General features: G+C 39.8%; 1 protein-coding gene across 1 annotated transcript in view; it reads left to right on the forward strand.

Annotated features, from left to right (window-relative positions):
- PAWR (pro-apoptotic WT1 regulator) overlaps positions 1–16763 on the forward strand; it is an 80270-nt gene that overhangs the window by 43300 nt on the left and 20207 nt on the right. The window contains exons 2-3 of the mRNA XM_089524043.1: positions 7156–7284; positions 16454–16488. Coding sequence (XP_089380169.1) covers positions 7156–7284; positions 16454–16488 — 164 coding nt within the window. The remainder of the gene's footprint in view (positions 1–7155; positions 7285–16453; positions 16489–16763) is intronic.

The following is a 16763-nucleotide window of genomic DNA, read 5'->3' on the forward strand; positions in this document are numbered from 1 at the left end:
CTAGTGTCATGAAATCATTCAGGGAGAGGCAATTCGTTATTAACAAAAACTTTGCATTAATAGCAAATCACCTCTCCCAGAACGATTCCATGATGCTAGAGGGAGCTGATGATACCACGACACTGGGGAAGTGCTTCAGGTTTAGCCACACACACACTTCCCTAATGTTTTCCCAGTGATTCCCAGACGGGTGAGTCCATGTGTGATAATCTCTGTATAAAACAAAGTTCAGGAATATTTTAATTAAAAATATTTGTTCTGTCTAAGGTGCGTTACAGACCGCCGCTTTGCAGTGGTCTGCCAGCGCTGCTGTTTGCTCTGCGAAGGAGCTGCAGCAGCCAAACCGCGCGACTCCCGCACGGAGCAAAAAAGAAGCTCCAAAATGGAGCTTCTTCCTGCGGCACAGTTTTGACACCGCGAGGCGCCAATGGCGCACTTGCGATGTCATAAGTGCAGCGCGATGTGTGGACGCACAGCATCCGCTACGTCAATATGGCAGTGGCCGTGTGGAATGGCCGCTGCCATTTTGTACGTATTCACTACGTACTAGGGTTAGGGGGTGCAGAAGCACCGCCCCTTCCTAACCCTAATATGTAGTGAATATGTACAAAATGGCGGTTTGTAACCCGCCTAAGTCTAGGAAAGTTTAGAACAGTGAGATGTAAAATAACTATTACTCAGACATGGGAGGTTCCTGGTAGACCAAGCTCTAACTTAAATTACTTAGATTACTTGTTTATCTTGTTATTTCCCCCTTTGAAGTGGCCCTGTTATCCACAGAAAAGTTGGTTGCCTTCTGTTTATCCACATACTAAATAAACACAGGATCTATGTTCTACTAAAAGCACAAGTCAAAGGTTATAGTCTTCTCTAGGATTGCCATTTGGGACCCCCCCCAAATATTTTTGGCAGTGCTAGGGTTCAGAAGGATAGGCATAGCCCTTCAAGGATTTGGGGATGAAGTTAGCCCCTGTTGCTACGTCTGACATATATTAGCTAATATTGAAATTTCTGTTTGCTGATAAATGAGAAAGTGGTTGTTGCTGCTAAGTACCTAGAACAAATGGGCCTGTCCTGGCTTGCTGTTCTCCCCATCATTGTCTCCATTTGCTCTTACTTCCTGCAGTGTTGCAAAATTAGATCATCATTGTCAGTGGTCTTTTAAGGATAAGACATAAACCTTGCTAGCTCTACAGTACTCTTTCTGAGTAGGAATTAGTGCCAGGGAAGATCCTCTACATTGTTTCTTTACAGGAGAAGTGGTATTGATCATCTTTAGACCAAGGACGGTAGGAATGGTGTGGGGGACTGGGCAATGGGAACAAGGTGAAAGGGAAGGAGATGGGAGAGTGCTAAGTTGGGAAATGGGCATTGTGCCACTAATTGCAGGACTGTGATGGTATTCGGAAGTAAAATGGCTCTTGAGGAATGTTAGTAACTTGAGGAATGCTCACATTAGGAAAATAGCTAATTATCACTTGAAAGGCTGCAAGATTTTTGAGCATTTGCTCTTCCAAGTCATGCTGTATGCCATTGTTCAGCTTCTTAGTTTTATAACCCCTATGGCAAAGCATCCAATAAGCTGGAATAAAAGAAATGCATAAAACTACAATGATTAGACTACTCAGCTTTGAATAAGTCTGCTAAAGGTAGTTTATGAAAAGAATGAAATTCATCATAAAGGGATTTGTATAGAATCAAACAGGTCTGTATTATGGATCTGATGGCTGAGATTCAAAACCCTTTTCAAGTACAAATTGATTTGGAAAAAAAAAGCACTGAACAGACATTAATGTTAGGGTATCCAGGAAGGATTGACTAGATCAAAATATATTTTTGGCAATAAAAATCATTCTGCTCTTGTAGTATTCTGAATATTCTTATCCAGGGGTAGGCAACCTGCGGCCCGTGGGCCGGATGCGGCCCGGCAAGGCCTTGGGACCAGCCCCAGCCTGGTCCTGCCGCCGATTGTCGCTGGAGCCTTTGGCGTCTCGCATGGGACCTTTGGCCTATCAGGAGGAGGTGGGCAAGGGGGCCATTGTCTATAGAAGCCTCTGAAACATGCATTTATATTAACATTTTTTAAAAAATCAGCGAATTTTTTTGCGTGTCCTCCATTTTTTAAAAAACGTGTCCCCCATTTGAAAATTTTGTCCTACATTTGTCCCGGTTTATTTATTTATTTAATTATTTTAAAAAATTATTTAATTATTTATTTTTTGGCTTCGGCCCTCCAGTTGTCTGAGGGACAGCAACCTGGCCCCCGGCTCCAAAAGGTTGCCTACCCCTGTTCTTATCCATCAGTAACTTTCGTAGGGTACATGTAACTGGTAATATATAGTTTCATAGTCTAATTGGGAGCTTTATGCTGCTGTCTTTGTAAACTGGGTTTCTTGTTGTGAGACTGAGCAGGACCAACATTGGATTTGCTTGTTTTCCTCTTCCCAACGTTGTCATACTTCAGAGGAAATTGAACTCTACTTTCACTTTTAAACTAACCACTGTTGGGATTCTGAACTTAGGTTTAAATATAGATAATGATCCTGACATGCTCTCAAATCATAGCTTAACAAACCATAGTTCCCCAAATTTGGATGTTATAAATTGTGCTGAATCTAAAATCAGAAGTTCATTGCAACTGTGGTGGGTGAATAGGGTTGCCATAATTCTGGACCTCCAAACTGGGACAAATGTAGGACAAAAGTAGGACAAAATTTTCAAATGTAGGACACATTTTTTTAAAAGGGAGGACACGCAAAAAAATTGATGATTTAAAAAATGTTAATATAAATACATGCTTCTTAGGCATGATCAAAATGGAGGACATTTTGGCATTGTTCCTAGACAGATGGCAGAAATGTACTTCCCTTTCTGGCTAACCTCCCCCCCCCCATTCCAAACAGCATATTTGGGCATTGAAGAGAAGGAAGAGTGGAAAAGGCAGAGGAGGAGGAAGAGGAGAAGAAGAGGAGGAGGAGGAAGAAGGGGAGGAAGAGGAGGAGGAGAAGAAGAGATGGAGAAGAAGAGGAGAAAGAAGATGAAGAAGAGGAGGAAAAGGAGAAAGAAGGAAGAGGAAGAAGGGGAGGAAGAGGAGGAGCAGAAGAAGAGATGGAGAAGAAGAGGAGGAGGAAGAAGATGAAGAAGAGGAGGAAAAGGAGGAAGAAGGAAGAGAAAGAAGGGGAGGAGGAGAAGAAGAGATGGAGAAGAAGAGGAGGAAGAAGATGAAGAAGAGGAGGAAAAGGAGGAAGAAGGAAGAGGAAGAAGGGGAAGAAGAAGAGGAGGAGGAGGAGGAGGAGAGGAGGAAGAAGAAGAGGAGGAAAAAGATGAAGAAGAAGGGGAGGAAAGGGAGGAAGAAGGGGAGGAAGAAGGAGAGGAGGAGGAGAAGAAGAGATGGAGAAGAAGAGGAGGAGGAAGAAGATGAAGAAGAGGAGGAAAAGGAGGAAGAAGGAAGAGGAAGAAGGGGAAGAAGAAGAGGAGGAGGAGGAGGAGGAGAGGAGGAAGAAGAAGAGGAGGAAAAAGATGAAGAAGAAGGGGAGGAAGAGGAGGAGAAAGAAGAAGAAGAGGAGGAGGAAGAAGGGGAGGAAGAAAAGGAGGCAGAAGAAGAGGAGGAGGAGAAAGAGGAAAGTCTCTTTCCCCTGCCTGGCTGCCTCCGTCGCCAACGGAGGAAGCCAGGCAAGGGAATGGAGCCTCGCTGAAGCCAAGCCCCAAACCCCTGCCTGGCTGCCTCCGTCGCCGTTTTGCCCCCACCCCCGGGATTTCCCCCCCCCCCAGAGACGGAGGCAGCCAGGCAGAGGTTTGGGGCTTGGCTTCAGCCGTCCTCCAAGCCCCAGCCAAGCCTGGAGGACTCCGCGATCGCGGAGGAGCCCCCAGGGCATGGCTGGGGCTTGGAAGACAGACGTCCTTCAAGCCCCAGCCAAGCCTGGAGGACTCCGCGATCACGGAGGAGCCCCCTGGGCATGGCTGGGGCTTGGAAGACAGACGTCCTCCAAGCCCCAGCCAAGCCTGCAGGACTCGCTGGGGGGGGAGTCCCAGGGGCGGGGCCAAACCGGGGCGGGACCGTGCGGACCCGCCCCAAATCGGGAAAGTCCCGCCCCCAGGCGGGATATGGGAAGCCTATGGGTGAAGCTTAGTCCCAAAGCTCACAGTGATTCAACCTCATAACAGACTGCCATAATTTCTCATTAGATGGAACCAAGTTCATATGGGTAAAGCCTCTAGATTGGAGCAGGGGTTGGGACACGCTCTGTTCTACAAAGTGGAGGCACTGGTGCAGATAGTGATGGATTGTGATTCATCCCACAAAGAGGCAGCTAACGATTTGTCTCTTCTTCCTCACTTTCCCATCTCTCCTTGAGTCAGACTAAACACAGTAATGAGTATCATGGAGAAATCCTGTTATATTCACTGAAAAGTAGTGAATGCCCTGGCAGTTAACAGCCAAAACAAAAACGAAAAAGATATCATCCTCCCTCCCCCTCAACACTACCTGTTCCATTTCATTAGTTCAGAAAATAGCTTACTATAAAAGAATAACTTACTTCCTAGCTCTGTGGTTATGTCACTGTCAGGGTGCAAGGCTAGTGGGCATTACATCTTTCCTCAACATTCATTGTGAAGAATAATATATCTAAATTTAAGTCTTTTGGACTTTGTTTTGTCTGCCAGGGTGATTTTATCTTCAGGCTGACCCACCATTTCAAAAGTTTCTTTTTCCTATGAAACCTGCTAGGGCTTTTATTTTCTGTGGTTACTTTAAAGCTGTAGGACAAAAGCAGCTTTGAGTCCTAATCTCAGTGTTTTCATTTTCCCAATACATTAACATACATTCCATGTATAATCTTTTTTTACTTTAGCAGCTTTATATGAGGTCAGTAGTTCTTGTTGTAGAAATTAGAGTTTCTAAGAGCTATAGAGCAATTCTAAATTTTGAACTGCATTCCTAACTCCAGAATGGCTGTTTGCCCATGAAGGTCCTGTGGCATAAGAACTGTAGTCATTTCCAGAAAAAAAATTGCTGTTAACAGCCTTTGATTTACATGTACCGAGGTATTTGTGTAGTTACGTTGATCTGATTTTTCAAAATATAGAAAACAAGTATATTACACTTTTAACTACTCCAGTAATCTAAGTTTGACAACTTTATAAGTGAAAACGACAACAGAGTTTTCTGAGAGAACAGGAAATTAAAAGGGAAAATTTTTGTTGGATTGCCTGCTATAGTTCCAACAGTCATGCGTAGATTCATGTTTGGAAGCAGAGAAGTGAAATTACTTGCAGTATTCTAAGTGGAGTGGCAGTTAAAAGGAAGCAAGGATAAGGAAAGTTATTGCAGTTCTGCTTCTCTTTCCTCTGTTTTTCCCCACTTATCTGAGGAGATAACATCAGTTGTTGCGTTTTGCTAATCCACCCATCCTAGTCATGTGTCATTACATATGTTCTGGGAGAAAGAGATGCTCTCAGTCTGGTTATGGGGTAATGAGCAGGGAATTTATTTCTCCACTGCTTCAAACCCAGAATAATTTTCTAGAACTTTATTGGAATATACATCTCCTCCAGTAAGGGTGGGCAAAATCTGCATTCCAGGGCCACTAAGAGGTTTAAAAGAGCTTCAGAGTTTTAAAGATTGTATCCCCACATACCCTCTTGCAGGCATGGGGACATTTTTGCCAATCTTCCCCCCCCTCCACCACCACCACCACAAATTTAGGCCCAGGAAAGGTATTTTTTAAAAACCGGGTAGTGATTACTGGTTGTAAAAAAAGTCCTCTTTTGGTTCTAAAATGGGTTAGAGCTAATAATATCTCAAAAATGTTCCCAGAAGGCATTTGGACCAAAAATATTTTGGGTTTTTTTATGGTAGGGTTGGGATGGGGCCTTCCAAGTTCCCCTAGGTGTTAATGTGGTCCCCTAGCCTTCCACTGTTGCCCACATCCACCCTCCAGTTTGCGCCTGTTGCTACAGCCAAGCAAGGAATAAACATACAAGAATGCTGTAAAAACTGAAGAAATCTTGTTGTTCTACCATTCTTTGAAACTGAATGAAAATTTTTGGCAATTTAATCTAAGTATTCCTGATGGTAGTTCTTGCATTGTGGGAAAGGCCAATGAATGTTATTTTCCCCAAAAATGATTTCAGCTCTTCCACTCTCTGTCTTCCCTTCTCCAAACATGCCCTTTGACCAGTTATTTTGTTCTTTATTTGTACAGTCGGCCCTTCTTATACACGGATTTTTTATACACAGATTCAAGCATACACGGTTTGAAAATGTTCCAAAAAAGTATAAATTTACCTTGATTTTCCATTTTTTATAAGGGACACCATTTTGCTATGTCATTATATTTAATGGGACTTGAGCATACACAGATTTTGTTATACACGGGGGATCTTGGAACCAAACCACAGCGTATAACAAGGGTCCACTGTACTTTAGATTTTTTTTTTTAGCATCACTAACAGAAGAGAGAACCAACATGGTGTAGTGGTTTGAGTGTTGGACTACAACTCTGGAAACAAGAGTTCAAACCCTTACTCAGCCAGGAAACCCACTGGGTGAACTTGAGCAAGTCATACTTTCGCAACCTCAGAGGAAGGCAAAGGCAAATCCCTTCTGAACAAATCTTGCCACAATAGGTTCACCTTTGGGTTGTCATAAGTTGGAAGCAACTAGAAGGCACACAACAGTAAAAAGAGAGAGAAATTATGTGGGCCAGTTGGTAGTCACCCAGAGACTGGATTTTGCCATAGGGCTTGCAGAAGACTATGACAAATCCTCAGCACACTTACATTTTCTATATGGAGACATAATAATGTCTGAACCTTCAGCAGTGCCTCTGATTTTTATCCCATTTGTTTTGTTCCTTTTTGAAAATCTTTTACAAATGTAGACCTTTTACAAATGCTGTTGCTAAACCCGAGAATTCTGCTACTCAAGTGGTATAGGCTCCTCACTTGAGCAGTAGTTTTTTTAAAAAGCTACCTCATTTTAAATCCAGATCACTGATGTATCTAGCCCATATTTAACATTCTACTGTATCCTCCAAACGAAATAATCTCTTTCACTAAACAAATATTTTAATAACCTTGGCAGTAGACACATGTATAGTATATGGTACACTGAACTTTTGCAAATAAAAAAAATGATGTCTTTTATTTTAGAGCTTGGATGAATTTGATGATGATGAAGCAGGACAGAAGGAACGTAAAAGGGAAGATGCAATCACACAGCAGAATACAATGCAGAATGAATCAGCCAGTGCAGATTCAAGTGCCTCATACATATTACAGGTAAGAGGTTTTTACACTCTCTGCTCATTTAGTCTCATAAACATGCTTCATCTTGTAGAATCTGTGTAGAAATGTGCAGACATTTTTTAAACTCTTGGTATCTGAGTAGCCTCAGAGCATTACCAAATATTTAGCCACAACAGCTTAATGCCTATTCATATAATACTCATCAACACACATAGTTTTGACTATATGTCATAAACTCATTAAGTCTTATTATCAAATTAGGTTTTATTAGGTCTGCAGGCTTTTCCAGTCAGCAAGGGCAAATTTTAAAAGATGGGACAGAGTACTTACTAAGGACATATGGTGCTTTCTAACATGCAGTGATAATATTAAATATATGGTATGTTAAATATTAAAGATGCCCTTTCCTTCAAGTAGTGCGTAGCCATGTTTCTTAAAACTAGTGCATTTTCAGGTTCAGATGGCATTGTTCATACTAATCCTTAAAGCCCCAAACAGTTTAGGTTCTGAATATTTAAAAGACCACCATCACAGGTTGGCTGTGGAAGCTGCTCATATACTTGCAGGCAAGGTCCATTAAGTTAGATGAGGTGAGGGACTGGCAATTTTTTTTCCAATATTCCAGCGGGTGGTACATTATTTGTCCCCTTTGGTTACAATTGTTAATTTATTTTCTGAAAACTCTCCAGAGATGGGCAGCCAGTAGTTCAGGAACTAGTGCCAATCCAGGGACCACCATTTTGAGCAGAACAGAATTAGGCTGATGGGTTTGAGAAACAAAGCATTTGTGGCCCATGCTTATGGAATTGTAGCGAAAGGCTTCAAGCTAATGTGTTCAAGCTACTTTTTCCTGAAAATGGTTTTGTGCTTTGGCTGCTGTGATTCTCAGCTGTTTCGGGGTATCTTCATTTCTAGGATATTTTTAAACTCTTCAGTCTTGTAATAGCAATAAGATTAGATGTTTCAGTCTAACTTAATGTATTTTGCTCACTCTACATAGCATTTAAGGAAGCATAGAAATACTTTATATTAGTAACATATATCACTTCATGAGAGCCAGCATGATTGTGTTAGTTTGAGTGTTGGACTAAGGCTCTGGACAACAGGATTCGAATCCCAGCTCAGCCATGTCAACCCACTGGGTGACCTTGGGCAAGTCATACAATATAAGCCTCAGAGGATGGCCATGGCAAACCCCCTCTGAATAAATCTTGCCAAGAAGACCCCATGATAGATCTTCCTTAGGGTTGCCATAAGTTGGAAACAACTTGAAGGCACACAGCAACAACAAAATACCACTTCACACATCATGCACCAGGAGGCCCACCTGATTTGGGTCCTTTCTCCTTTCATTCTGAACCCCATTTTAAATCACACAAGACCGCCCCCCTCCCGAATTCTGGGGAGTGCATATGCATATTTAGGGTTTGACACCATATACACGTTAAGAAGTGGCCAAGTCATCCTTCATCAAATCACATATATTAGGATTCAAGCCTACACAAAACTAGGTTTTGGGTACTTATATATATATTTTTAATTATCCAGAATACTTTTGTGGATTTATTTAAATTGGTCCATTTACAATAACATTTCAAAACATTCTTCTAAGTGGGAGAATAAAAAAACCCCATTCTTCTAATTTAAATATTCAAATGATATATTATGTGTTTTGTTCACTGTTGATAGTGCTGTGTTTAAAAGCAGGACTAATTGCATTTTGAGATGTGATGCATTCAATAGGATCATTTTCCATTTTGGGTTTTCGTGATAGCATTAATGTAATGGCTTTTAAAAAGCAGGCCTGTGATTTGTGCAACAATTTCCTGTCAGTTACAATGTTGTCAGCCAACATCAACGCACTGAAATACAGAAGGGGGCAGCACTGAATGTATGGCATGGGATACAAATTATTAGGCATATTAAGGGAATCAGCTTGAAAATTGTAACTAGCTTTTCTTTATCATGTCCATTGTCATGGCCATTGAAGTAAGTGGATGATGAGAATGACATATTATTACAATACAATCAGCAGCATCAGCATAATACCTTATAAGTTAAAATAGTTTAAAAAAAATCTGCAATGCTGATACATTGATTTCATCCATCAAAAATGAATTGTGAATATACAGTGAGTTGCAAATCAAAAATCAAGGTTGCTATAAGCATGGAAGTGAATTAATGAGAAATAGCTGGAGAGAAGAGAGCTTTTTGGTCGTGTGGGTATGCGTTATATGACCCATATAACCTTTTGAGTTGTTGAATGTATTTTGTCCCATTTTTGTTTTACTACCTATGTAATTCCATAGAGCTCTCGAAGTGGCTTACTGGGTCCCCAGTAGACAAAGAAGCTTGTGCTTTCACCTGGTCCTTCATGCACTATTGTATAGCCATAAAATCTGTCTACTGTTACTGCTTTCTGAATTAATTTGTACTTACTCTGTTTCTGTACAAGCATAGATAGCCACTTGTTTTTTAAAAGTATTTATATACTTAAATATGCAGCTTTCTCAGTATATATGTTTATATATACACTAAGATCATAATTGTAAGTCATCATAAAATAACATTTTAGAATAAATCGTAAAATGACTTCTCTCATAAAAAGCTTTCTCACTACATCAGTATACAACCGTGTGTTGTTTTGAGTGTTTTTTTGCCGCCCATGGGCTGATTATTGACCCAGCTGCTTTATAACCCTCAGGTCCTCACACAGGAACTGGCACAGCTCTATACTTGCATTAAGGCCACCTAAGAGTAATCTCCTAATTTCAAATAGAGACTAAGGCCTTGGCACAATCTCAAATTAAAACAGCAACCCTCTCCCCAAGGGACCTCAGAAACCATCCAGATGCTTCTGGCGGGAAAATTTAATATTTGTCTATTTTTCTCTTCATCCCAGCAAGAACAAACAATGGGCCATTGATCTAACCTGATCAGATAATTATTTATCCATGACAAAAGAGTTCTTTTTAGCTTCCCCATTTCCACAGATTAATGTCCCATAATCCAATATAGAGAAGATCAGTGTATGTTCTGTCACACATGTGTGGCTAAATATTAATAGACAGATCCATGAAACCCCAAGTCATCCAACACTAGCTGGCCAGCTGAACTCCTCTAGGATCATAAGCAACTTCTATTAGTTTGACTAGAAAGACTGTTAGCAGTAAGATACAATCCCTGTCCTCTACTGAGTCCAGAACATTTGGTTCACTATGTATGGGTCATCGGACCAGGGAGGCAGAATGTTTATAATCTAAGATATGGGTGGAAAACTGCCATGTGCTGGGGAGGTTGTATTAGTCATTCATAGGACCTTGGAGAATTTTGTAAGAAGAAGAAGAAGAAGAAGAAGAAAGCAGCAGCTAAACTGTTCCATGCATTTTCACTACATTCTTACTCCCCTGGCTGATATAGAACCAGGAGAGGCTTTTTTCGAAGACTCCCCCCCCCCAAGGCTTACAGCCCGGTTAGAAAAAAAGCACCTTCTGGATCTGAAGAGATGCAATGTGGCAAACTTGTATGGAGGCATTTTTAGAAAGGAAAAAAAGGGGGGGGCATGTTGGGGGCCCTCAAAAATGCCAGGGGCAGGCTGTAAATTCCCAGCTCTGGTCTGGGTCCACTCTGCCATCAACCCTTAGGCCAAGCTTGTTAGTGCACTTACTAGTTTAACGGAAGAATCTGGAGTGGTTTTTACATCTTCTCCCTTATCCTACTTGGTTTCAGTTATGCACACCGAGTAGTCATGCAGTGGACCCAATTTTTAAGCCATAGATGGTGAAATCTGTGCATAAGAAGACTGTATTTTGAATTAGGTCACCAGTAGTCCCTACTTTTACATGGGCCAGCCTGATATTCACCTTAAGGCCCAATACCACTGTAGTTAAGCCAACAGAAACATTAGAGCTGAGAGAGGCTGAAGTGGAGATGTTATATAGTCTGACTCAGCTTCATTCTTTTTGGCATCTCTGCCTTTGAATTCATCCCACAAAGATCATGAGTGATGCAACTAACAAATTAAATAATCACACGCTCTCATTGATCCCAAATCTACATTAAATGATTGATTGATTTTTTTAGTAAGGCAAACCTTCCTGTTTCAATATACCTCTTCCTCCTCCTCCAAGATTTTGAAATGATATTATCCCTGAAGGTCTTAGATAATTATCCACCCTTTTTCTTTTTATAAAGAATGGCAAGCAGATGCCATTATCAGACTAATTTTGGTCTTACTTTTAGAAATAAATAATTTTCATTTCTAATTTATCATGTATTTAGATTAAAAGACTTTAATCTTTTCTGCTCTGTTGCCTTTTTGCCATTTGTTAAAGTTTAAATTACATTGTGGAATTGAAGGATTTAAGTTTAAGTTACACTGCTTTAGCAATCTTTGATAAATGTTCAAAGAAATTACTTGTAAGCAATTCTGGAATATTATAATGTGGCTAGATTAATTCCTTGTTCTAACTGTTTTTAACTATTTGGAAATATCCAAGTTGATCCTTTAAGTTGCAAATCTAGTTTTGGGAACAACTGTTTCTTCCAGAACAGTATTGCGCAGTGTGCATGTGTAAGAGATATAGATATATAAATACCTTTTGCCTACAAAAATATCCATAGCATATCCATAGAAAAATCAGGCAAAGAGCTAATTAATATAACTTCATAGTTTTATTAAGCAAGGAGAAATGATAGGCTCTTTGAGACAGATGTTGAAAAACACTTTTAGAATTACTATCTCTTGTCATAAGCCTTAAATAACTGTAGAAAGCTTTTCTGCCTGAATACATGCTAAAGCTTCAGGCATTTTTAATTTAAAGGGTTTTCAAAAGCATTTGATAGGAATGAATTACATATTGTCTAGGGTAGGAACAGGGTTCACATGGAGGGAAAGTGCTTATGATTTTGTGATTGTTCACGGGAAGCGATACTAATAATGGTAAAATTACAACTAAAATGAAGAAAGTATTTGCAGAATTGGCTTTTCAAGCTCTACCATCAGTAATCTGAATGGTAGATACTTCAGAATTCAGTTGTGTAAGGCAGTTGTGTGAGCAGGGTAGATAAATTGAAGATTTCTCTCCTTATATTCCAATATTTAGATTGTGTAATTGTCACATAAATTTCGGTTGTAGTATCTGATATAGATGGCAGGACATTCAGTACAGTTTTGTTTTGTTTGTTTGTTTGTTTGTTTGTTTTGGGATAGGGTTGCCATAACCCGGCGGCCCCCGTGCCATTCACGGTTTTGGGGGGCCCCTCCCGGTCACGGTCCGGTTTGGGCCCCCACCCGTGCCTTGTTCCTGGTTTGGGGGGTCCGCTCCGGCCATTGCCACTGCCGCTAATGCAGCTGCTGCGGCGCCAACCCACCTCCTCCTCCGGCTCCACCTTCCTCCTCTTCCTCGGTGGGCCGGCGGCAGTAGCGCCGCTGCCACCGCGCCCCCACTGGGAGAGCTTGCGCGCTGCCCAAGCCTCAGTAGGGGCCAGTGGCAGTGCGCGCGCCTGCCCCATTCCCTCCGCGTGCACGCGCGCGTGCTTGCCCCACTTACCTTTCTCCCGTGCCAGGCATCCTAAGGAGGAGGGGGGGAGAGGAGGAGGAAGGAGCTGGAGGAAGGGTGCCTGAAGGCCAGGGCAGAATTGGGCCACAGAAGGAGGAGGAGGAGGAAGAGGAAAGCTGAGTCAGTGGCCATTAGGTCTGCCTTGGTATTTTGGGGGTTTTAAATAATTTTTTAAAATATAAAATACTTATTTTATTTAATTTTTTTAATTTTTATTATTGCTTTTTATTTTTTATTTTATTAATTTTTATTATTGCTTGTTTTTATTTAATTTTATTAATTTTTATTATTGCTTGTTTTTATTTAATTTTATTAATTTTTATTATTGCTTGTTTTATTTTATTTCATTAATTTTTATTATTGCTTGTTTTATTTTATTTCATTAATTTTTATTATTGCTTGTTTTTATTTTATTTTATTAATTTTTATTATTGCTTGTTTTATATTATTTTATTAATTTTTATTATTGCTTGTTTTTATTTTATTTCATTAATTTTTATTATTGCTTGTTTTTATTTTATTTCATTAATTTTTATTATTGCTTGTTTTATTTTATTTCATTAATTTTTATTATTGCTTGTTTTTATTTTATTTTATTAATTTTTATTATTGCTTGTTTTTGTTTTATTTTATTAATTTTTATTATTGCTTGTTTTTTATTTTATTACATTAATTTTTATTATCAAATATATACACCCCTGCCTTGTTTTTTATTTATTTTTTCATTATTTTTTATTATTAAATATATGCAAGTGCATTTTTTGTGTATTTATGGTGCTTTGAATGCTAACAAGTCTGCCTTTCTTGGCCAATTATAGTGGTGATGATGATGGTGGTGATATTGATATCAACAAGCCTCTGAGGCACGGCCAATGTAACTTGCTGTGATTTTTACAAACTCATGCGCAGTGAAGAAAAACCACAGTCCCTTGCCCAAGTACACACTTCTAAGAAGTACAGTTGAACTCTAGGGCAAGTCCATTTCTGCCATCTGTCTAAGAATAATGCCAAAATGTCCTCCATTTTGATCATGCCTAAAAACATGCATTTATATTAACATTTTTTAAAAAAAACCTCAATTTTTGCGCGCCCTCCATTTTTATAAAAATGTGTCCTACATTTGAAAATGTTGCCCTACATTTGTCCTACATTTGTCCCGGTTTGGAGGTCCTCACTTATGGCAACCCTATTTTGGGAGGAATGTTTAAATGATGTATTGATGCTCAGATCTACAATGATTTTATGTGATTCACCAGAAGGAAAACAAGCCATCATTATATGGTCAGAAATAGTGGTTAAAGTGGTCTGGGCTGCCATCTTACTTATTTTCAGGTACATATAATTGAGTCGAGGCTAAACTTGCATTATCTTCTCTCCTCCATGATTCTGCAAATTAGTTAGAATTACTGCTAATGATTGCCCTAGTGTAAGGGTGGGAGCTGTGTGGTTTAAGGGCCTCATGTAGGTAGCAAGGACCCTTCTGGACTGTCCTGTGGCTCCTAAAACGTCTGCTCTATAACACCCAATCACACCCACCATAACCTTGCTAGACAATGCAAGTGGCCAATTAAAAAGTATGTCCCCCAGGATATGGGCTTCTTTCAGGTGTGGGTGGCTGGTTTGAGTCATCAGACTCTGGGAAAGTGACAATGGATAAGGTGCTTCTCCTGGACACTCAGCAGCTGTCCATCTGTATTGAAGAACAGTCAAAGGTAGATAGAAACTTCTGTTGACTAACTGGAATAATTAATACAAATTCCTTTGGAGTAGGCCTTACCTCTTTACTCTCAGGCCCACGTTACCGGGAGCCACACTGCATAACTGTTTGATGCAGTAAATTTCATGGTACTGAAAATTCCTCCCAGGGAACAGTACCTCTCTACCCTGTCTAATATATTTTCACTCTAGTCTTGTTATTCCGCCTCCAGCCTAGATAAAAATTCTGTTAAAAACTGAAGATACAACAGAGTCCATTTATCAGCAGAAAACATGTGTGTATCTCTATTTGGATATTGCTGGGTGCTGTTGGTAATGGAACATTCAGTTGAAATATTGTTCCAACAATGTGAAAGGCAGTATGTAAAACTAATTTAGTATGTAAAAGCCTCCAGTGACTATTTAATTGTGTGGGAATGCTGAGTTTTGATGTATTAGTATGAGTTCCCATTAGTAAACAGAGCTCAAAGCCTTCCTGACACCAGTTTCCCTGGAGCTTTGTAGCTGTATGCTAATTGCCAAAAGTTCCTTCCAAAGAAGCTACAAGTGAATTGCATAGCCTGCTGCTTAATAAAATATACAAAGGGGGGGGGATACTTCTTGCTTTTCATGTGGCTTTAAAAAAACCCAGTTACTGATGAGCGGAGGGTGTTTGAAAGACTGTTTCGTGTGTGAAGAGTGTGTGTGTACGTGTATAAACAGAAAGAGAGGGAGAGACAAAGAGAAAGTGTGTTATCATGACTTAGTTACAGTGATCATGTTTGCGTTTCATGATCTCATCATGCTGTGGAGTTTGGCAGGGCTAAACCCTGATTGACTCTATTATTGGACATATCTCCCCTGCAAAAGATTTTGCTAGTTGTGAAATAATAATAGGCTTTCTAAAGCTAATCTATTCTTCTTATACATTGATTGTAGCCAGCACCCCAAGATCTCTTTATATTTGCTGATTCTTTGTGTTCTTTCTTTTCACTGGATTCTTGATCCCTGGTTATGAATATGCCAGTTTTGTGGGCATTATTACTGGTAGATGATGGGGGGAGGGTCATCCTCACACTTATATTGTTACTAATAGCACCAATAAATATTCTAATGTTAACTTGCAATATTTAACTTCTGTTCTTTTAACATAATGTGTGCATCTAATTATATTGTCTTGATTTTAGTTTAACAGAAAGATGGGATATACATTTTGAAAAACATCTTATTTCCTTGCTTAAAAATGGGAACCCATTTCTTATTAAGGATTTAACAGTTCTATGTATATGGTTTTAATTTTTAAAATTTGCTGGAAGACACCATCCTGTATCTCCTAAGCCTGATTTCCCACCTCTCTGATTCGGCCATACAGATTCCTCCTCTTTTTGCCTGTGATGCTGCAAAATGGCATGATTGTTTTTAGATACAAGCTTGCCTGAAGACACAGCCATATGTAGTGCCCAAGGGTTTGCATTGGACTACACAGCCTAGGTTGTAGGTAACATTTGTTGTAGAATCACAGATATGTGTGATGTGATTGTTAAAGAACTGGATTGGAGCCCAGGAAATACAGGTTTGTTAACCTCATTGGGTGACATTGGATCAATCATTCTCTCTTAATTTGACCTTCCTGGCAGGATTATTATAAGGATAATAGTGGAGAGAAGAGCTCCCTCTTGAGCTCATTGAAGGAAAGGTGAATAAACTGGATTTCCCCCCCAAAAAAATTCATGATTGCCAACAAAGAAATGCATATATACATACAAAAACATGTATGCCATCTGGACTGGAAAAATCGAAATTGAAAGAAGTGTAGTTAGTGCTTACATTAATCAAATAAGTGGCATTCCTGGACACTTGAATCAATCTAGGTTTTGCATAAGCAATGCTTTAAATTATTTATTGAATAGGACACTAACTTGTATTTTTAAACTTATTTTTAATAGGACACTTCTAGGACAATTTCAAACAGATATAAAAGGTAAGTCTGCTTGGTATATCATTTAAAATTGAAATAGGTACACCAGGAGTGGGCATGTGTGGAGGGCCTTAGGACTATTTTCCCCACAAGAGGCAGTAATCACTTCTGGGTGCTGTTTTAGACAGACAGACAGACAGATTCAGTTTGGGTATCTGTGGGAGACCAGCCTTTATACCTATAATGGTACCCTCTACGTTTGTTTTAGCCAAAATTTGTTCTTTCAGTCTTTTTCTTTTTAAACTGGGAAATTAGGAGGATTGCAGGATCCTGAAGGC

Source organism: Sceloporus occidentalis, unplaced genomic scaffold (assembly GCF_023333645.1).
Source record: "Sceloporus occidentalis isolate IW3139 unplaced genomic scaffold, rSceOcc1.0.p SCAF_5, whole genome shotgun sequence".
NCBI lineage: Eukaryota > Metazoa > Chordata > Lepidosauria > Squamata > Phrynosomatidae > Sceloporus > Sceloporus occidentalis.